Raw genomic sequence first — 22,873 nt, forward strand, 5'->3', positions numbered from 1 at the left:
CAGACTTCAGTTCTGCTTTTAATTAAAAAGGGAAAAAAAGATAAACTCCCAAGATCATTGCACAGTCGTACCTTGGTTGTCGAACGCCTTGGTACTCGGATGTTTTGGCTCCCGAATGCCGCAAACTTGGAAGTGAGTGTTCTGGTTTGCAATGTTTTTTGGAAGCCAAATGTCCAACACAGCTTCCGATTGAGTACAGGAAGCTCCTGCAGCCAATTGGAAGCTATGCCTTGGTTTTTGAACCGTTCCGGGAGTCGAATTGACTCCTGGAACAGATTATGTTTGACAACCAAGTTACCACTGTACATAAAATTTGTATAATTAAAGGCCATGGCACCTCTGAGCACATTCTGAGCCTGGGAATTTGTTTCTAGTACCAAACTAAACTGAGTTTGAACTCAGAATTTCACCCTTGGTTAGCTTCTTTTCTTCTCCTCCTCCACTACAGAAATCAAATTTAGTTGAGGAAAGTAGGTTTTTTGTTGTCATTCCTAAAACCAATGGAAATCAGAAACCCTTGTCCACTTACTGCAAATCAGCTGAAGATCTACCAACAGATCCCATTCTGCTTTCTGCTCACCCTCGATTTGTGTCAAGGGTGTAGGCCTGTTCCACATTACATTTGAACAAATGAAGTTCATTCCCAGCACAATCTATCCCCAGCCAGCCTTGATCCAGCATCAGTAGAATAACGGAACAGTGGGGAATTCTATAGCCAGCAAAGAAACCAAATGAAACAAGTATCAAGCTGGGCTTACAATTAAGTCCTCATTTCAGATAGTAGACTTGGGGGGGTGGGGATGTAGTGAGTGGCAAATTTGGTGCAGATTTCCTGTGAGTGAACATACAAGATTTTTCACTCCTTTTAAAAAAAGTTTCAGTAAAAAGCCAATCTTGGAGCCCAAAGATTGAATTAAAATAATTTTATACAGCCTCTCTTTTCCACCTTTTGTAAATCCTCAAATGATTTACAAATTATAACAATATATAAAAGTGACAATTAATGGAAACTAAGCAAGAGCATGGGTGGCAAACAAAGGCTCAAGGGTCAGATCTGGCCCAATTGCCTTCTCAATCCAGCCCGTGGATGGTCCGGGAATCAGCGTGGTTTTACGTGAGCAGAATGTGTGCTTTTATTTAAAATGCATCTCTGGGTTATTTGTGGGGCATAGGAATTCGTTCATTATTATTTTTTCCAAGATATAGTTTGGCCCTCCACAAGGTCTGAGGGACAGTGGACCGGCCCCCTGCTGAAAAAGTTTGCTGACCCCCTGAGCAAGAGCAATGAAAAAAGCAACTCAGCATTATATGCTGAATGCACAACAGAAAACAGAATGTCCTGGCCTGCCAGCAAGAAGTTAATAAATAAAAGGCACCATGGGTGTTCTGCGACAGGGCATCATTGAGTTCTAGGGCTACAACCAAAAAGGCCCTGCTTCTTGGGGAAGCTAATCTAACCTCCACATGGAATCCTCAGCAGGGGCTCACAGGCGGCTATCAGTTGTTGAAGGGGGAAGGCATTCTCTGAAATTTACGTGGGACAGCGACTTCAGGAAAGTTGTGCCATCTCAGAGCATGTCTTATCTTACCACAATGAGGAAGACTGCTATAAGGGGGCTGTTCAGTCTGCTGCCCAGGTACAAAGGTTTGAGGGGCAACTTCAAGGCCTCTGCTCACCTTTCTTGATGTTTCTTTACCTTTAGACGGAATTTGGACCAGACAGCCCTTCATTCAAATAGAGGGCACCTTCAAATAAAGCACTGCCTTCTGTAAAGACGGCTGTTAGGCCACCCTAAATAGAAGCCCATGACACCTGCAACACACCTGGCATTTGCAAGTAGCTACGCTGCTGAACGTTTCCAAGCACTAAGAAGGCATGAGCTATATAAGGCTCCAAATTATTCTCCATCTCAGATCAAAATCTCAGGTGGAGAATTCCCAGGACAAGCTTGGTGGTTTCACTGTTGCTCTTTTTTCTTTTTTAAAAAAACATCTTTATTAATTTTGAACAAATCACACCCCCACCAATTTTATACCACTACCACAAAAACAAGAAGAAGAAAAAGGGGGGAAGCCTTTGTACTCTCCTCTTTCCTCTGCAGCAGTATCTCAATATTGGCGGGAACTTGTGTGTAGTTTTTTGCTTCATTTTTAAATTTCTGCAATAAAAGGGAACCCATAAAACGGCCTCCAGTCTTTATGTTCCCATTAATTGCAAGGGGAAATTGTGGAGATGAATCTCTCATCCTACTACCGTTTCTTTCTGGGTACAGTCCTATGAATGTTTACTGGAGAATAAGCGCCCCTGAATTTAGAGGGGCTTTCTTCCGAGTAAACATGCATACACGTGCATATATCAGCATTTACAGGAAGACTGTGTAAAATAAGCCACTTTGACTGACATGCCATAATTGGTATGGAATGTTCCTTCCAACTCCCCTGCCCCCACCCTTATTATCATTGAACACATTTGTAGGGGGAGAAAACAGGATGTTTTGAATCCAGTCATTTCTCATGACAGTCTCACTGCACTGTACAAAAGTAGTATGATTCCCCTTTGGGTTCTCTTAGGCACTACAGAATCCTGAAACAGTTCTCCCCGATCTCCGTAACAAAAGTTCATTAAAAACAAATTAAAAGGAAACCAGCAACTTCAACAAACCTTAAAAAGCAACTGGCTTGCATTCAGATTAGTCCTCCGTTTGAAAGTATATTATCAGAAAGTATATTTGCTTATGGTTCCTTGGGGGGTATTGTCAAGTGAGCTTGACTCCTGGAAAGAGGGAAATTTTGTGAATGGGTGGTTCTGGTGTGTGGGACTGCCTATGTCATAGATAGATAGATAGATAGATAGATAGATAGATAGATAGATAGATATCTTTATTGTCATTGTCCCATACAGAACAATGAAATTGAAAAACTACATAAAACATTCAAAACCCCCTAAAAACTCTGAAACCCCATTTTAAAATACACTATACTATACTATAAAATACACTATACTATAGTGATACACTGCCTTGTTACATTTCTATGAAATTTCTGGGACAGAAATATTTCAATAAATACAGTGATAGCTGGGAGAGAGAGAAAACAACAACCACCCAGTTGAGGGAATGTACCCTGTCATTTCATCCGGTTGCGTGACTTAGGCTGCTAGGCTTTAGCTGCAGTACAATGCAGAAGTAATCTGTGGTTAACCAGATTTTCAAACAATACAACTTTGTTTGCAAAACAAATGTCAAGCTGGTTTAAGTTAGAGGTAGATAGACAGACAGACAGACAGATAGATAGATAGATGATAGATAAGGCAGACACAGGCTGTCCCTGAACTGAACATCGCAATGCTCATGTTTTTAAATTTTGCACAGCCATAAACTGGCAACACCCTTTGAAGGCAGGTCTGTAATTTAACTGTGCATATGCAATTTTGGGCAGAAAGAAATAGGACATTAAGTGAAATGGTGTTTTGTTGCAGGGTGGTGGTAGTGGGGTAGAGAGGCTGTTTTTATTTTGCTGAGAAAGAGAACGCTGTCTAATTTTTACTTTTACCAGTTATTACATGATGAAATTCTGCTTGATTCGACAGCCTGGGCGTTATTAGCAGCATCTGCCAATCAACAACAGTATCATCCAGCTGAAAGCTGACATTCCAGACATGTAAACTTTCTTCTTGTTATATACAACATATAAAATCAAACCAAAAGCAGTAACCCGATAAACCCCCTCCCCCACATTCTAAAAGGGTGTTGAATGTCAATAAGATCAACCAAAGGCCTAGTTTAAAAGGAATGTTTTTGCCTGGTGCCTAAAGGTGTATAATTAAGGCGCCAGGTGAACTTCCCTGGGGAGAGCGTTCCATAGGCGGGGAGCCACTGCAGAGAAGGCCCTGGAGCAGTAAGGTGGGCCTGCAACAAAATGCTGCCGCGCAGACTGCTCTTTGCTCTTTTTTTCTAAACTCCCAGCTCTACAATCAAAACAATCCAGGGGATGGAGCAACTACACTTTGAGGAAAGTTTACAAAATGTGGAGCTTTTTAATTGGGAGAAAAGGTGAGCAAGTGAGAACATAATAGAAATGCATAACATTATGTATGGGGTAGAGAAGGTTTCAATACAGGCGTCCTCAAACTATGGCCCGCAGGCCAGATCCTGGCCGGCAATTGCAGAAGCCGCTGCTGTCTAACGGGTCTACACACATTTCCATCCTTCCCCCTCCCTCCTCCTCCCTTTCCCACTGCGTGCAGGGACAGGAACCGACGTCAGGAGCCTAGGTGTCACCTAGTCCAACCCCCTACAATGCAGGATTCACTGGCCCCTTAGCACGCTTAGTTAAGCTGTTGTGGGTCTGCTTCAACTCCAAAAACTGTACGTCCCTCTTGTGCATGGGTGGTACTGTTTTAGCTGCGCGCACAACCTGAACATCAGCAATAGAAGGAGTGATAAAAATACATCTGGTATTCTCCATGCATACACACATTTAATAATAATAATAATAATAATAATAATAATAATAATAATAATAGTAAGAACAACAACAATTTATTTATACCTCGCCCATCTGGTTGGGCTTCCCCAGCCACTCTGGGCAGCTCCCAACAGAATATTAAAAACACAATAAAAGATCAAACATTAAAAACTTCCCTAAACAGGGCTGCCATCAGATGTCTTCTAAAAGGAAGATAGTTGCTTATTTCCTTGACATCTGGTGGGAGGGCGTTCCACAGGGAGGGTGCCACTACCAGAGGGCCCTCAGAGCTGGACCTCATTGTCCAGGCTGAATGATGGGGGTGGAGATGCTCCTCCAGGTATTATACCTTAATAATACCTTAAGGTAATAATTTATTAAAATAATTGATAAACTATTATCAATATTTGGCTATGTCTTAAAGGCACAGGAGCCCAAGACCCCTGCAAAGATGCCTCTGTCAGCTGCCACCACCATACATGTGTTTCGTGCTTCCTCGCTTTCCTTAAAGTACAAATCACAAATAGTCATGTGTCAAATTCTTTTAAGCGCAGAACCTTCACAGCTGCCAAGGAGCACATCACAAAACAGAAAAAAGAAGAAAGGCTATAATTTCACCTCCTTCGTTTTATTATTGTTTGACCTTCAGTTCTTTGTTGCCTTTGGATCGCCTCTGCAACTAGATATAGTCTTTTTCACTGTTTATACTTTTCACACAAGAAACAGCTTTTTGCTGCCAAGGAAGGAAGTCTTCTAATTTTATTTTTTGCTCGCAATTGTCTTAAGAATAGCATTTTAAAGCTATGTGTGCTGTTAAACACACACAACATGGGAGAAAGATAAAATTCCAACCCATTACCCTTTTAGTAGAAGTTCTTGTCATTTTTTGGTCATTCTCAGAGAAATGACACAAATAACTCAGCCTGTTCTTCACAAGTCGGCCAGTGTTTAATTTAGCGCAGTATTGCATTTATAGATAGTTCCTTCCCCTCCAGATGGATGCCATCATAATTTAGAAAGCTATGCAACATAAATGCATCCATTTACCCCATAATATGGACAGAAGGACACAACACCTGTATTTTAATGGGCACGTTACAGGTATTTCCAAACCCCTCGGTGACTTCCATTGGAAGCTACCAGACATTATTTAGCTTCAAGACTTGAGGGTTAAGAAATGGATCAATGAGAGCCAACAAGGCTTCCTGCCATCTTCCAGTCCCCAAAGATTTCTCTCCAAATGTTCCATCCAGGTGAAAAAGGAACGATCCCCTCACCTCTGCTGGACCTGAGAACACCCCCTTTAGTGACAGCTTCTATCTTAATTTCCTACCAATAACATATTTGCTCATTAAGTATACTTTAAAAAAATGTCATGTTCTCAGCAACTGTGGTTAATGCAAAATGACTTTACCCCCACCCCTGTGACTTCACCAGGGTCTACCTGTGGGTCTCAAGTCTGGGCCCTGAAATCTCAGAGCGTAGGATGGTTCTGACCTGGCAACCAAACATGTGGTAAACATTTAGACTGGAAGCTGTTCGGGGCAGGGATCCACATTTTCCCCTTGAGTTACTCCATAAAGCACTACATATACCCTGCTGTGCAACACAATTTATTTCACAATCAGTACTATTTGACTTGAAATGTGGGAATAAGAAACAAGGACAGCTGAATTCAGTAAAAACAAAATATAGAACCCTTCTTCATCAACTCATGTCGGAAATTCCTTTCCCTGTTGGAAAAAAAAGACCTTAAAAATACCATGTATACAGAATCAAAAGGTGAACTACATCAGTAAGTTCTAGATCCTATTTATTTTATTTTAACCAGTCTTTGGAAAGCAGGATACAAGCCAAATCTCAGCCATTGTATGTGGGGGAATGTTGATTCTGCAACTATCCACATCTGTTAAAGGATGTTAGTAGACCCTGATTTTTATAGAACTGTTGCAAATAGCTTCCAAGGAACTGTTTTCTTTCCTTTTTTCCCCCCTAAAGGAAATCTTGTTCATTTGCCTCATATCATAGTAACACGTTATGGTTAGCAACATTTTTAAGTGGGGGATGCGGGGGAGGGATTGTTTGGCATAAAAAAAAAAACATTAGGGTCAGTACAAAATTCAAAACTCCCCAGACATAAAGCAGCCCTTGTCTTACACACTGATCTAAAACACATCTAAACACACTGATCCAAAATAACACCTGGCCACTGATGACTTTAGAGAGCTAAACCAGAGCCGGACTTGTTTTATTCCATCCTGTGGATATGTCACCCGACACCAGCAAAGCCTCAATGACAAATCTCTCTGAATGTCAGGTTTTAAAATATTTTGCATGCCTGAGGCCAGATATGGAAAGGCCTCAAACACCCAAAATACACACAGAGCCCTTTTATAAATAAGAAACATTTTATCTTGCTTTGCTTTATTCCGGCTTGCTAATTCTTCCTATCACTAGGCTGCCATTTAAAAGAAACCCAAATCCAGATCCTATCAGGGTTACTTTTTTGTAATAGAAACACAAGCTGCTTTCTTCTGAAATGATGTTCCTCCAGGAGAGAACTGGAGAATTATAGAGCCAGTGGCCAGGCAAGGTGGAGCTGTGTCACTAATCCCTGCATTACCAAGACTGCTGGTTGGAAGAGGCCATTCTAGACACTAGTCGCCCACAGCATCCCAAGTGATACTAGAGAAACAACCAGATCCAGCAAAGACTTGCACATTTGCTGGCTTACAAATATATGAAGATTCTTGTGGGTCAGACCAAAAACTCATCTGGTCAAGCATCCACAATAGCCAGCAAGCAGATCCTGAGTTGCATGACTCTTCCCCACTTGAGATTATCAGTAAACTACCCTGGGATGGAATATAAAGTAAATTTTTACAAATCAAAATATACAAGAGCATTTTCTCAACTAGGGTGCCATAATTATGGAATGTTCTCTCAAACAGAGACCCTACTGGCACCCACTGGCATCATGGTGAAGAGAAAGTTGCAAGAAATGAATTTAGTTTGCTTTGGCCTGCAAGGATTCACAGCTGGTTGTTGGGGCTTGGCACACTTTTTGGCCCACAAGGTTAGACACCTGACATCATTGCGCCATTAACCGAGCTGAGTTTGGTTCCAGCCATCCCCACTACCACCCCTGGCTTTGGGCAAAGAGGTCCTTTTTACTTTCCCTCCCAGCCTTTGCATTATGAAAATTATTCCTTAAAATACATGCCCCCTGTGTTCCTCCCACTCCCCCCCCACCAAAAAACATAACAACAGAGACTATTCCCAGTAAAGTGTCAGCAGCTGCAACAGCAAGACGTTTTCTGCTTGCTAAATGATAGTCTATTAAATAAGCAAACATCTCAGTGCTATTAGTAATCTTATTATTACCCACATTGTAAAAACCACAGTGTTTATGACAGCACTGCTGTCTCGGGGAAATAAATGCTCCATGCACCCAAGCAGGTAGACTGGCCTATATTTTTTCTATATAAACACACTTGCGGTACAAGCTGCATAGAAGAGAAAGCAGCTGGAAGAATATGGCTACAGAGAAATAGCTCTCAAGGGTCTCGCTTGTTGATTGGTTTGTAGATGGAATAAGATTTTTTTAAAAAAATCACAAAAAAGATACCTCTACTCAAAGTATTAAAATGTTGCCATGGCACAGGGCTCTCTGCTTACGGATATTGAGGCTGAGGAGCAGTCGGTAGACAGGAGCAAGGTGTAAAGGGAAGACGACTATTTTGTGCACATGGATGCACACAAAGTGAAAAGATAGGCCAAGTGGGATTTAGGTAAACAGGGGTCTTTATAAATTGGAAGAAGGCAAGGCATGGTCTAGGCTGCACGTGGTCCCCATCCACTCCCTGTGGAGCCCACCGTGCCCTGGGGAGCTCTGCCCACTTTCCCAACTGATCAGTTCAGTCACCAGCTGGGCAGCGGGCAGAAGATAACTCTTCCTGCCGCTGCTATTAAAGCATCCCCCATCCTGCAGTAATGATACATCCCAGATCACTGTCTCCATGCAGCAGATAGCAGCAAAGGGGCAGCGATCTTTGGCAGCTTGGGATTTGCTGGGAGGGAAGGCTAAGGCGCACGCACGCACGCACGCACGCGCACACACACACACACACACGAGAGAGACAGAGCAATCCAGATGCAGCCCAAATGTGTGTGTGTTTGTATGAACAAATATACCTTTGTACTGAATGTGTGTTCCTCACTGCGCCCAGCACCAGCTAGGCAGCCCTTGAATGCCCACCCAATGCTGTGTCAAGGGCAAACAGGTCGCCTATCCCTGTTATAAAGAAAGCAGCCTATTAACAAGCATTGAAAAGGAGGAGTCCAGTTTCTTTCAGTGCCAATAGTTCTGTAACAGCTTCAGATCCACAGCTTTGTTGCAAGCAAAAGAGGGGAATATAATGAAACAGGTTATTCCTAGCTTGAAGTAGCTGCTTGCCCCTACATAGCAAGCACTAACTGTTGATTGGAATCCAAACCACAGAATCTGTAAAGCCTCGGACTAGGTTAGCCATTGTTTTGACCAGGGCTCACAATACAAGAGAGCCAGAGGTGATGAAGTGGATCTGGCCAGTAGGTAAGATCATTATCTTCCATATCCATCATGGGCCAAGTTTGACAAGTGGGCAGAGCTGCCCACCTGTCAGTCAACTGGCACCAGGCAACTTTTTTATTTTTTTATTTTATTATTTTATTTTGCTGGCATGGTTTGAAGCCACGGGTGGGGAAAGGCACAATCTGCAAAGCATCAAAAATCCGCTGGTAGCTGAGTCTTGTGAAGCACTGAGCATGGGGCTTTGAAAGGCTTGGTGATCATTGGCGGAGGAAGGGGGCGGGGTGGTCCACCCTGGGTGAGGGGGTGAGGGGGGTGACAAAAATGCGAGTCGAGGATCATCCCACCCCTGCGCAACAGATTCCCCCCCCCCCCGGTGCACTGCATGGCCACCGCTCCAGATTTATAAATATACTCCTGGTTGGGAAGCCCTTGTCTAATCAAACCCAGAGTCTTAGGCAAAGGTGTTTCCCACATTCTGATTTTTGGTCCTTTTAACTGCAGACTCCAGGGACTGCACCTGGGGCATTCTGTTTGCAAAACATTTGCTCTACCCCTGATCTATGGTCCTTCCCTCCAGTCATTCAATGTTATGAGAAGACTGGTGATAAGGCGGGTGTTGTTTATTGCCTTTTGCAAAAACAGAGAAAAGCCCCTTTTGTTTTTTCCCAGCGCTCTCCTCCAGCCCTGTAATCCTATGAAAACTGGCAATTGACCGCACATATTCTATCTTGCTATGCAGGAGGAGAACTATAAACTTCCTTTTTATAAAAAGGAGAGGTTGGGGGGGGGGAAGGGTCCCTCAGTTTTGTATGCAAACAGCTCAGACATGATAGCACAGCATGCTGCTCATAGTGCAGAGAGGAATGTTATCCATGCAGTGATGAAAAATGTTTTGTTACCTGCATTAGCCCAAGCTAGTAAACTTTGTTTTTTAGTTTTTGCGAGTCCTTGGCACATCAAGGGAGCGACGTCCTTCCTCAACAAAGGAACCATTGAAAGCCCCCCTCCATTTGTGCTAATCCCCCAAAAAAGACAAGTCTGGAGAGACATCTCACCATTGCCCATTGTTTATTTTTCAACTAGGAAGAAGCAGCAGCGAGTTTAGGTCAAGTGCCCTGTGTGATGTCTACATTCCGGACTTATTATCTCCAAATAAAGGTAGGAGGGGAGAGAGAGAAAGGATCAGATAAGAGAATGGAGTCTGATCCTACCTTTGCCATGAATTATGAGGCCAGAGTCAGTATGTGGACTTAAAAGAAGGGTCGAAAATGACGAGGGCAGCTATACCCCAAAGATGACTGTGAGATAACAACAACTCCAGCCAAGCATCTAAGTGCCTGTTTCAGAATTCTGAAACGACACTGTTTGAAGTGTGTCCCCCACATTTATATACAGACACCTACCCCTCCATTTCCACATTTCCAACACCCAGGTTTGTTTAGACAAGGCAGTGAAGATCCACTTTGAACAAAGATGTCTGAAAGCTTGACAGCTTCTTCATAATGCCAGGCTTCTGGTACATTAAACTTCTAAAAGATGGTTAAGTTCCTACATTCGTTTTATCAACACTTTCACAGACAGCAAAAAGGAAAGCCACAAAAGGAATATGCACATCCATAGCCAGGCATGGAAGACTCGACTCAATATGCAACTAGAGATTAAAAAAAATATTTATTATAATAATACTTTGCATGATGAACCACAGCATCTGCCATCCAAAGATACTAAGTTTTGCAAACCCCACACTTACTCTCTCTTTAAAGCCTCATGAAAGCTGCAAACCGTCTCACTGGATGCAACCATTATCCCTGTATTCCAGTTGGAAGATGGGTCACCAAACCACCTCCAATTAGCTTACCCTTTGGTGGGTAAAAGTGAAATCAGCTCTGGTCTAAATTTGAGAAACTTGGAAGCATTTGCTCCTTGATGGGTAGAGATGTATTAGTTGGTGCTCCACATTTCTCTAAAACCACAACAAGGTCATTACAATTTGTGTCTCTCCATAATTCACCAAGCAGGCAGGTTTCTCAAAAAAGACTCAACATGATCTGAATCTAGCAAAAGGGAACCAACGACGAAAAGCATCTGTCCAAGCGCACTGCAGTAGGCACGTGTGCTAGTGCTGGGTATAATAGTAGGGCTAAAGTAACATGCACATATTTCATACAGCTATGAAGCTTCAGCAGTATGAGGACATGGAGTTATGAGACTAGCAACTTATCATAGCTAAAAGCAGATCGGAACTTAGAAGCAAAGCAAGGCGCATGGAGTATGCTTGAGCAAGAGATAAAGTTGATGAACACAAGGTTTTTTGGTAAGGGCAGTGTGACAAATATCTAAATAAGGAATCAAAGGACGGGAGATGGTGCAAGAAGACAAAATTTGCTGATCGGCTGGAACTGCAAGATAAGGAAGTGGGCGAGATGTTATCGCCGAGGAGCAGATAAAAGCCAATCAGCAAAAGACACCCCAAGTTGGATGGAGAGGGGGAAAGGGGATTAAAGGCTATGGTCAAAGAGACAAGCAGAGAAAGACAGGTAAGTTAGTCCCTCCATTCAAGGTCTAACTAAGTGCAGGAAAGAAGCAAGAAGGATCTGGTCTATCGTGTTATAGCTATAACTTAATAAATCTTTAAAATCACTTTAACTTGTCTGATCAATCACTGCTTGGGTTCAGAAGGCGAGGTATGCATCTTCAAATACTGTTGTAGGATCCCTACTCATACCTCATAAAATAAAATTCTAACCAACTCCCAGATCAGAGTCAAAACCTCCCAAGCAGTTCTGTGGGCAAAAGCACCATTTAAGGTCTTGAACCCCCACCTCTGACTCCATAGCTGAAACCATGTGGGATTTCATGACTATAAATCATTATGAGGAATAAAAAGTAAGCAACAAGCACTTTTAAAGACATTGGAGTTTTCTTTTGCAGTTTTAACCTTGAATAATATCCAAGAATAGATATTAAAACCTTGCTGAGCAACATCAACATCTGGGTGACCTTAATCCTGAAGTGAACCCCCATCTGCGGGGCGTCATATTTCTCTAGTGGCAAAATTAAGTGCAAGCCTGGAGATGCATCCCAGAATCCTCTGCAACATCAGAGAGAGTGATGGACCAGTTTCCTTCCATGCTGGAGGCGGGTGCACTTAGCAGAGAAGATGCTCCAGAACCCTTTGCAACATTACGACAAGTTCTAAAAATGTACCTCTGGAGCACTATAATTATGTATTGAATTAATTAATACTTATTAATTATCTCACCCTTCCTACGATGAGCTCAGAGTAGCACACATTGTTCTCACCCAAGCACCAGTTCTAGCCTCGTAAGAACCCTGTAAATTAAGCCGAGAGACAAGGTGACTGGCCCAAGGTCAGCCACTGACTTTGATGGCCAAGTAGAGATTTGCCCTGAATTCCAGTCCTAGGAGCTTGTGATGGATCCAGGAGTGAACAGGAAGAAGGGACTTAAGGAGTAGTGAGGTGAATGACTTTGGCAGCAGACTGGTAGCCAGCCATGCAAGAACCAAGATTGAGACCAGAAGACCTCTGTTAAGGGTATGCTAGTTACATAACAGGTTAGTTACCCTGCTTCAGATTTAGTTGCAGAATCATAGAATTCTGGAGTTGGAAGCAACCCAGAGAGTTATCTGGTCCAACCTCCTTACTGAAGTCCAACTTATGAGGAGTTGTTTTGTATATTATTGCTAGAACTCTTGTTTTAATGATGGGTTATTTAGAGTTTTTTATATTATTGCTGTTTTAATTTGATTTTACTAGGTCTACATGTGAAGGATGGGCTTATAAATTGAACCAGTCAGTCAGCCTAGAGAACACTGAGGCAGTCTAAACAAGAGATGACCAGAGCTTGGACAGAGTTTTTGCAGATGTATATCTACAAACCAAGAAGAGCCATGACCGGGTTGTAACTTCAGCTGACACCAATCTGTTACGAAACAAACTAAATGCAAAATAAAGGTGAGGAGATCACCCAGGAATGCAAAGGACCAATTTTATTGTCCTTTCTTAAAGCCCAGCATACAAATGTCCTCAGGAACATTTGCTTAAATGTGGCAATATTGATACTCAGTCAAATTTTTATTGTTTGTAACCAACTACCATTATGATGTCAAAACATGATGATGTTCATTGTTTAATTGCCGGAATAATAATTTTAGAATGCCTCAGGTTTTCTCCTGATAGCCACCTGAAGCAGCCATTCCAGTACTTTTGCATTTTCTTTGTGCACTAGCAATAAGCATAGTCCTTTATTCCATTGAATTATATTTCCCCTCCTTTTTTTTTTGACATATGGCAGTGATGTGCAGACCTATTTCGTCCAATCTTTCCTTTATGCAGGTGTATACATCTCTTTCTTTGTAACACTCTACAAACAACAATAGGTGAAGGGCTGCAGCCCAGTGGAAGAACATCTCTTCTGCATGCAGAATGTCCCAGGTTCAATTTCTGGCATTTCCAGGTAGGGCTAAGAAAAGACCCGAAAAGCACGGAGAGCCATTGCCAATCAGGGTAGACGATGCAAAACTAGAGGGATCTGACTTAGTATAAGGGAGCTTCCTGCATTCCGCTTTGATTTTGGAACCACAAATAATATATAAGAAGTCCTCAAAATCCATGTTTACAGCCATGATGATGGAGCAACATGGTTAATCCTTTCCTTCATACTATTTCTCCCCTGCCCAGATTATTATTTTTTTCCATTTTTTTTAATTAATTTTCAAAAATTCAAAACAAACAAACATACACGCATACATACAAACATACATACATCCTGTTTAAATCTTGGTAACATTATTAAGTGACTTCCTCAAATCCCCTTGGCTGAATTTCATGAATGCAATATGATATGAAAAGATATGAATGCAATAGCACGCTTCCGTTCATGAACAGTATACAGAAGCATAGTTCCTTTGATACTGGAAGTAGTGCCTAATCATAGCAGCCATTGGCGAAGTCAATTCTGGCAATATATAATCTATGTTCATGTCTTGCTTGTGGTCTTCTGGTTGGCCATGGTGGAAAACAAAATGGTGGAAAAAATAGGCCTGCTCCTCTGACCAACCAGGGTTCTCCTCCTTACATTCTTATGGTACCTGCATGTTTTCGCCTACAGGATAAATAATAGCTGGGATGTGTGTGATTTTTTAATTTACTACTATGAGCACAATCCAATTTCGTCCATGGGACGATTCAGATCACAGATCCTGAATTTGCAACCAGGCCTTTGATAAACACTTCCACAGGGTGAACCATCTCATACTAGAATATACTCATTAAAGGAGACTACATTGTGTAGGATAAACCAAGGATTACTGCGTCTGACACAGTGCACATAGCAGCACCATGATCACGCCCATATATAGGAATGGGCAAAACGGTCAATTTCAGTTTCTTGTTTTTCTTAATCTTAAATTCAGTTCTGCACATTTCCACATCAGTTTGAGATTTTATTTTATTTTTAAAGCCCTTCAGAAAATTCACCAGCATTTTAAGGTGTGTTTCTCCAAATGTATACAATTTTGACTACACACACACACACACATACACACACACACACACACACACACATTTTTGCAAAGCATTTCTGTAAGCTATATTCACCAATGCGTGCATTTGTATGAACACTTTACTCCAGCATATGCGTTTTTATACGTGTTACTTGGCCGGAAAACTGCATTGCTATATTTGGAAAAGGGCAAATTTCAAAGGACTGCTGTGTTTCAGTTCTGGTATTATTTCAGAAAGTATGAATTAGGCAATTTCACCTTTAAATGCAAACTCAAATCAAATTTCTCCCCATAGCTATATCTACAAAGAGTCTGCCTTTATTTCAGCATATTATTTCCATACAACCTTATGGAATGTTTGTCCTGGGTAACTTTTTACTGCCAAGGGGATTCTAGTCCTGAAACACATCCATACTAAAGAGCTGATTACCTATAAGAGCCTCATTACAATGTTATCCAGGAACAAAACAAAATATAATAAACTTCTATGGAAATTCTTTAGGGGAAGAAGAACAGATCTATAGCCTTTAATTAAAAGGTGTTTTAATTACCCAATTTAAACAAATACTTGGAGCTTTGTTCTCTGTTAGCTACAGTGTGTGTTTCCAATACATTTTTTAGAGTTGTCAGCCAGTTGAACATTTAAATCGATCAGCCTTCTTGTTATCCATCTATTAATTGATGTCAATATTACAGCACATCAAGGTATTTAATTACACTAACAGTTTCTCTCAGTGAGTAACACATAACACCTTATGGAAATGCTCTTAGTGAAACTTTACTCAACAGATATACAGATGGTGTACAACACCAGGGGATTACAGAAGGGGAGCCCAGTCAAAATGCAACAGTAAATTTTTAAAACAAGGAATCAATCAATTTTGTCAATTAATTCTTGCAACCATACATTTACTGTAGGAATTGCCATCTTCAAAGAAAGGAAAATTCTGGCTCACTTATGCATGTGCTAAGTCCCACTGAAGACCGTTCAAACTCCCAAACAAAACTGGTCTTCAGGGCTGCAACTTTAACCCAGAAACCGTAGAATACTGAACTCACGCTGCCTAAAAATGTATTCATACCAAACTTCCACTGAACATTTAACGTAACCACTTACCAGCCCAAGAGGATCAAGAGAATTGCCAGTAAGGTCACCGACAGTGCTGTACCATTCATTTCCACAAAGCCGAGACCAGAGACAGCCATTAGTCCCATTTTCATCGACAGCAGCTGTAGACCGGTAGAGCAGGAAAAAGAAGGAAAGTCTCAGTTTAGGTGGTAAGAGCCGTCCAACTCTTATACAGATGGTAATCTGCAATGAAAGAGGAACCAAGAACGTCAGTTTGACGCAGTCTAACTCCAAACCAAAAACGCCAACTTTTCCTGCTCTTGCTGCCTAACAGATGCAGAATTGAGAGTTTCCTGCATCAATAGGCCCAAGCAACTCCTTCTCCCCCACCCCCTTTAATGACTGCAGCATCAATAAATATTTACATAGTTGCTGCCTGAGATATCAGAGCAGGCCCACAGGTTTTGCAGCAAGGGATGAATAAAAGATAAGAACCAGCTCGCCTCTCATGACCTATAGATTTAAAAGCCTGGAGGGCAGTAGGTGAGAAATCGATGGAACTTCTTTATCACTTTTTAATAGAAAATATCCTAGACAATATGAAGATTTGGGGATGGCTCTGCTGATTAATAGGAACGATGTTCGGCAGACAGCTCTAGAAATGTGCTACTCAAAGATTAAGACTCCGTCAGGTTGTGGGATGGCAAGTTTCCTTCTTCGCAGAACTGCTAATATGTGTTAGCAAGGTTCATCTCTGGAAGGAAAGGAAGAATCAGTCTCCATGGCAATGCAATCCTTAGCATTCGATCGGGAGCCCAGTGAAGATATGAGGGGGCCTTACATTAAGTCCCATAGGCATTTGGTTGGCCACTGTGAGAACAGGATGCTGGACTAGACTAGGCCTCATCCAGCAGGTGGTTCTTATAAATATAAGACTTGATCCATCAAAGTCAGTGCTGCCTACTTTGACTGGCAGAAGGTCTCTGCCAACAAGGCCCTCCCCCATGGGTGTAGCCGGGGGGGGCAGGAGGCAGCTGCCCCCCACAGATGAAGTAAAACAATATACATACTTAATTAACTGACCAATCACGTCAGTTCTGCCCCCCCCAACAAAAGTCCTGCCCCCCTAACCAAGTCCTGCCCCCCCAATGCCCTCCCCAAGACTTTTTTCACTGGAGACTAGACCTAGGACTTTTGGCCTGCAAAGTTTGTGCTCTATCACCAAGCGACACTCCCTCCAATCATTGAGTTTTCAATCACAGATTGTGAAGACCAGACTTTCCCCAACCCTTGGGATGTTTTGGACTATAGCTCCCATCAAACCCAGCCTGAATGTATGAAGGAATGTGTGAGTGTGAGAGAGACAGATCAGGACTGGTTGTGAGCCACACCTGACTCCCAACTCCATAAAACTTTCCCAAATGTTCTAGTTAGGTCTGCAACTGTGGCCACCTTTGATCTCTATCCCCCCTCAGGCAGGAGGGGAACCAAGTTATCTTACAACCAGGGTGAATGAAAGTAACAGCCAGCTGAAATTCCCTCTTCATTGCAACACCTTCCCGATTCCTTTGAAAGACCTACCTGTTCAGCAAAACCATTTTCTTATCTTTTATTACTCAGCTATTCTGAGTGATGGTTTTTACTGACTTGTTTATGGTGCTGTATTGTGGACGGTTGTTTGAGTTTGAGGCGTCCTTATTTTTTTAATGTACTGTAAATTTGGGGGTTTGATGGATTTTTGTTCTGATGTTTTCCAGCACTTCACCCTAAGACAGATAGATAGAGTATCTATCTATCTATCTATCTATCATCTATCTATCTATCTATCTATCTATCTATCTATCTATCTATCTATCTATCATCTATCTATCTATCTATCTATCATCTTCTAGCTAGCTATCATCTATCTATCTTAAAAATGAAGGGATGCAGATAAACATTATTTAAACACTGTTTAAAATCAATACAAGGGGCAATCTATAAGTGCTGTTCGTTGTCGGAAAGCAACTTAATTTCCATTTTGAAATGTAAATAGCAGCTGCATAGGTGAGCAGAATCAGGACTGTGGCACATGGGAAAGAGGCTTAACCCATTCCCCTCCGCTGCTACAGTCATGATAAAATTCACTCCCACCTTCTCCAAACTGCTACTTGCTTCCCTAAGTGCCAACAGAAGATTCTCTCTCAGGGAAAAGCAGCACCTATGGGGAGTGGGAATATGATTTTTCCCCAGGGCTGAGCAACCCCCCCACCACCACCACATTCTACAGCCTCCATTCTGCTTACCCCACATCCACAGTGGCATTCAAGTATATATTATCCCACTTTCCACTGAATTTCCCCGTCACTTTGCTTCTGGCAAGTAATCTGATGAGACAAGGGGAGAAGTGGGTTTGTTGTGCAACAGCACCAAATCAGCTTTCCGTGTGCCACTTCTATTTGCCTGCTTGTGACTGAATCGCACCCAAAAAAAACAGACAGTCTCTAGAAGCACCCTAAGGCATTTTATCCATAGAGGGAGCCTATAGCAGATGACTTTTCCAGTTTCTCCCTCCTCTGACAGGCCACTGCTCATGCATGTAGACTTCAGCAGCCTTGCACCAAGACAAACTAGCTGCAGTAATACCTGCAACCCAGATTTGAGGAGAGACATCTAGTCACCGTACGAATTCACCAATAACCTCCTTCCAACATAGCACATTGTTTCAGCAAAATCCTACTAGTTGTCACTGGTTGCTTGAAAGCTAGAACGTAAAACTAGATATCCAGCCTCTGGAACAAGCCCAAGTCTAGTGATGATGGCTTTTTAAAAAGAATTAAACACACAAACACAAAGTTTTTTTTTGCAGTTTGGCCATATTTCTTGAGAATCAGATGTCTGTATTTTCCTCGAGCAGCTCTGAGAAATGGGCGCTCAACATCCTGAATTCCCAGAACTATAAAAGAACAGAATATATAGTTTCTCCCAAGGGAACAGCTTTGATTTAACATTTGTGGCTTCTCTAATATCTGGCATTTTCTACTCTTATTGTAAAAATAAAATTGCTAACAAAGTTTAATTCTAAGGTGACTTGGCCCTGCTATTACCAAATCATGTTATGCTCCCTGAGTCGTGTAACCAAATGAATGCCACCCCTGCGTTCTCTAGAGACTATTAAAGGGTTAACCAGTTCCCCAGCTCTGCATAGTAGTTCACAGAGACACCCTTACTTTATTGTATTAATAATGCCAGCGGCTTCCAGATGCTAGTCACTCTGGATCAATACATGCTCTGCGACTTTACTGCTGTCCAGAAAGCAACTGCATTAAACTCAAAGACAGGGAAATTACAGCAGACTACCCCTCTCAGCAAGGAGGGAGTTTTCCTTCAGTCTTTACATTCACTGAGCCAGATGGACCAATGGCAGCATCCTATGATTTTGCATAGCAATGTACGGTTGCTAAGAAAAGTGAGCAGGAGCCTTGAGCCCTCAAGAGTCAGCATCTGGGTCCCAGACTGAGCAAGCACATAGGCCACCAGGTCACAGTCTTCTTCACTATGGCAAGATGGAGTGTTTTAGTAAGAATAAGATGGATAGCTCAGTTAGTTAGAGTGTGGTGCTGATAATGCCAAGGTTGAGGGTTTGATCCCTGTATGGAGCAGCCTCATATTCCTGCATTGCAGGGTTTGGACTAGATGATCCTCATGGTCCCTTCCAACTCTATGATTCTATGAAGTATTTCTAAATTTGCTTCTATACATATATATACACATTACATATTCATATTCTATACATATAAATTAGCATGTGAAAAGTGTATGCAAATTTGTAAACCCTCTTTTTTTTTTTTAGTATGTAGAAGTAGTTATTTTATGATCCAGAGCCATTCATGTTAACACTACCTTTGGTTGTTTAAAATTATAAATGCTTATATTTTTATGTGTTCACAGGATCATTTTATTTTGCGTAAGAGGTTTTTATATTTTGTAAGCCACTTAGAAACCTATTTCAGCATTAAGCTGTATATAAAATAAAATAATAATAATAATACAAATCTTCATTTAAAAAATGACAGAAGGCATTCAAATAACAGAAGGCATTCAAATAGCTCAGGGTACAATGTGTATTTTGTGAGGGGTGGTCTTCAAAAACCATGCTTTTATCCTTGTGGATAAACAGATTAATGCATAAGCAGGACAGAACAGACATATGAATGTGAGTTCTCAAACCAGTACTTGTTGGGATGTGGGGTGTGGGGAATCACTTAGGTCACTGTTAAAGCGCCTTTAAAGTGCATGGCTTCTTGCAAAGAATCCTGTAGCTTTGTGATGGGGAAACTACAGATCCCAGGATTCTTTGGAGGAAGCCATGACTGTTAAAAGTGGTATAATAGTGCTTTAAATGTATGGTTTGGAGGTGAGCTCAGTGGAGCCAATGTAGGATTTTCTTCCAGTGCCAAAAGAGCCAGGGGTTTTCTAGTTTGGTCCTAAGGCAGCTCAATGCATGCCTTGGAGGAAAGGCAGTAAGATCAGTGGCGTAGCGTGGGGGGTGAAGGGGGGGCCGGCCGCACCGGGCGCAACATCTGGGGGTTAGGGTTAGGGGTCGCAAATCCACGGGCTAGGGGGCGCAAATCCACGGGTTAGGGGGCGCAAATTACTTGCCTTGCCCCGGGTGCTGACAACCCACGCTACGCCACTGAGTAAGATATGGATGTGTGGCTGGGGAAACCCAGCCGGATGGGAGAGGTATCAATAATAAAATTATTATTAAGAAATAATCCTTCATTCATGGGTAGCCATGACTAAAGCCTGGTTGGCAGACAGTAGTAAGCGGTCAGTGGACTAGGGGGACTAGACTAGTATACCTTAAATGTTCCCCTGGCACCTCCTTCCCAAAGCTTGCGAAGCTTCTGCCCAGCTTAGGGAGGGTGATGTGATGCTCATGCGCACGATGTCCCACGCATGAGCATCATGCCTCCCTCCCTAATCAGCTTCACAAGCTGGCACCTCTGGCCTTAACTGTTCCCCTATGAAAAATGTCACCGTACACCATTGTTGGTCGACATATTTCTGAGGATGCAAAATCCTCATACTGAGACTGTACGCCCCATATCCACAAGGGGATCTGTTTGCATGCAAGAAAATAATAAAGTTGTTTACTTATTTCAAGCAAACAAGCTTCCCACCAAACACAGCCATTCAGCACCCACCTTCATGTGCTGGGCTCAAAAGAGTTTGAACAAGGGGACTGAAGGTAAAAAGGAATGGCTGCATCAATGTGCTCCCCTAGATAAGCTCCATAACTCCAATTAAATCTGTTGGAAAAATAGGTGTGCGCTGAGATTACACCGCTGGCTGCCGCGCTGTTAAAGCAACACTGGCACCAACTCGCCTCCTTTGCCTCGACATCAATTGGAATAAGCCTGCATGTGAATTGCCCACCCAACCCCCGTAACATATTACACATCAAGACTAGCACGCCGACGCTTAAAGAGGATTGTAAACCTTGGAGAACACAGGTTTATAATGGAGCTAAAACACCAACGCACCTTTAACTATAGCAGCCCTGGGAGAAAAGATGTTGCCATAAAATCCACGTCACTTTCCTAGCATATGCATTTACAATACATGAACGACATATATCAGCTTCTACACTTCCAACATACAGAGGTCTTACATTTTCCTTTCCACCAGAGGAATGTAGTCTTATCTGCCTGTTTCAAAGGCGGAAGGAAAGGGCTCAAAAGAGAAAGAAGGGGCAGAGGGAGAAGTAAGATCTTGTTTTTGTGTTGCTGGAAATAACAATCTTGGCAAATAGACAGCAGTGCGCTAGTAAATGTCAAAACAGTTTGCATTATAATGATCTATTTCTATACAATCAACCGAAAGCCAGAAGTTCTGTGTTAGTCTTCTTCCCATGCTACCAGCATGGATCCATGGACAAATGTTTACTTTAAACTATTCATTTTACAGTAAAATGCCCTAAAGTTCAAGGCAGGGTTGCAAAAGCCAACTCTCTGGTATACACCCCAAACTGTCAGTCAAAGCGGATCTTGACAACAAAGGCTTCAACAAGACAAAATTAAAAAACATGTTTGCAGAGAGAGCGCCCACCAACTTTTTGTTATTCAAAATTGCTGCTTGAAAACGGTTTTTTTTTTCATTCAACAAAATATAGACCGCCCCAGTTAATTGTACACCAGCAATGAATGACATAAAATAGGAAGAAGTTTCTCTTCAGCCAGGCTCCAATACAGGACATTAACTGAGCTGGGAGCTGAGGCGCCAGCTTGTTCCACGGGGGGGGGGGGGGGGAGTGTTACACACATGACATACATGTGACATGGAGACAAGCCGGGGGCTCCCCTCCCAGCATCAGCTACTGTAATTGGCGGGAAGGAATTCAAGATGCCATTTTGCGGGTGCCTCGAATAAATAAATCAGACTGAAGCTGGGTTGTTTGAGTTCTGCGTGAGGGTTGTGGGGGGAAGAGGTTTCAGCCCCCTGGCTCCAGGCACAATTTGGGGAACGGGCAGGAGAAAGACAAAAGAGAGGGTACCCAGACCTTCCCCTCTCAACGTTCCCTCCCTAGAAAAGGAGGAGTCAAACCTCCCTTCACTGCAGTCACGGTGAAAATCCACCCCCATACACCTCAGATTAAAAGATTTAACTCCCGCAGGCCACACAATTAATGTAACAAGTAGTTAGGCCCCATCACTCTAGCTGCTGCACTCTTTATGTTTCAAATATTAAATTGCAATGGAGTTCTTCGCTAATAAAACATTTACTGTTTCTATCACACCTCGAGGGGTATGATCAGGGCCACGGAGCTGCTACAAGTGTATACAATGAGAATCCCCTGCAGTCAACAAAAGAGCAAGTGTGGACAAACTCTGGCTGGCAATATGGTTTTGTCCCCCATATGTTCCCTTTCAAGGGGCAGGGAGGGTGTTCCATACATGAATGAAGCTGCAGGGAGAAATGACAAATACATTACCCAGTCACCAGGTGCAGGAGATATTACCCAGGGTACTGACTTAAAAGAAGAAACCCTGCATTTTTTTCACAGGTATACGGTAAATGTCACTGTCCCCAGTTGCATTCCAAAACCCAGCAGACTCCACTAGAAAAAAAAAATGCCACTGAGATCAGCATCTGACACACAGAATTTAGGATAGGTTCGCCTTTGTCCATTTAAAGGTGTGGCAGCGAGGACAAAGTGAATCAGCAGGTTTACTACCTCCATAAAACTTGGAGCA

At 42.3% G+C, this 22,873-nt stretch overlaps 1 protein-coding gene across 3 annotated transcripts in view; it reads right to left on the reverse strand.

Moving 5' to 3' along the window:
- Positions 1–22,873, reverse strand: part of TBXAS1 (thromboxane A synthase 1) — a 207,316-nt gene that overhangs the window by 180,340 nt on the left and 4,103 nt on the right. The window contains exons 1-2 of one of the 3 annotated variants that reach the window (XM_083574203.1): positions 21,164–21,242; positions 15,684–15,878 (exon numbers count right to left, since the gene is read on the reverse strand). In XM_083574203.1, the coding sequence (XP_083430329.1) occupies positions 15,684–15,787 (104 nt within the window). In that variant the 5' untranslated portion in view covers positions 15,788–15,878; positions 21,164–21,242. Of the gene's footprint in view, positions 1–15,683; positions 15,879–16,820; positions 16,841–21,163; positions 21,243–22,873 lie in introns of those variants that run through there. The other 2 variants (XM_083574204.1, XM_083574202.1) reach the window with 2 other exon arrangements.

The sequence above is a fragment of the Podarcis filfolensis genome (genome assembly GCF_964270895.1).
Source record: "Podarcis filfolensis genome assembly, chromosome: 10".
Lineage (NCBI taxonomy): Eukaryota > Metazoa > Chordata > Lepidosauria > Squamata > Lacertidae > Podarcis > Podarcis filfolensis.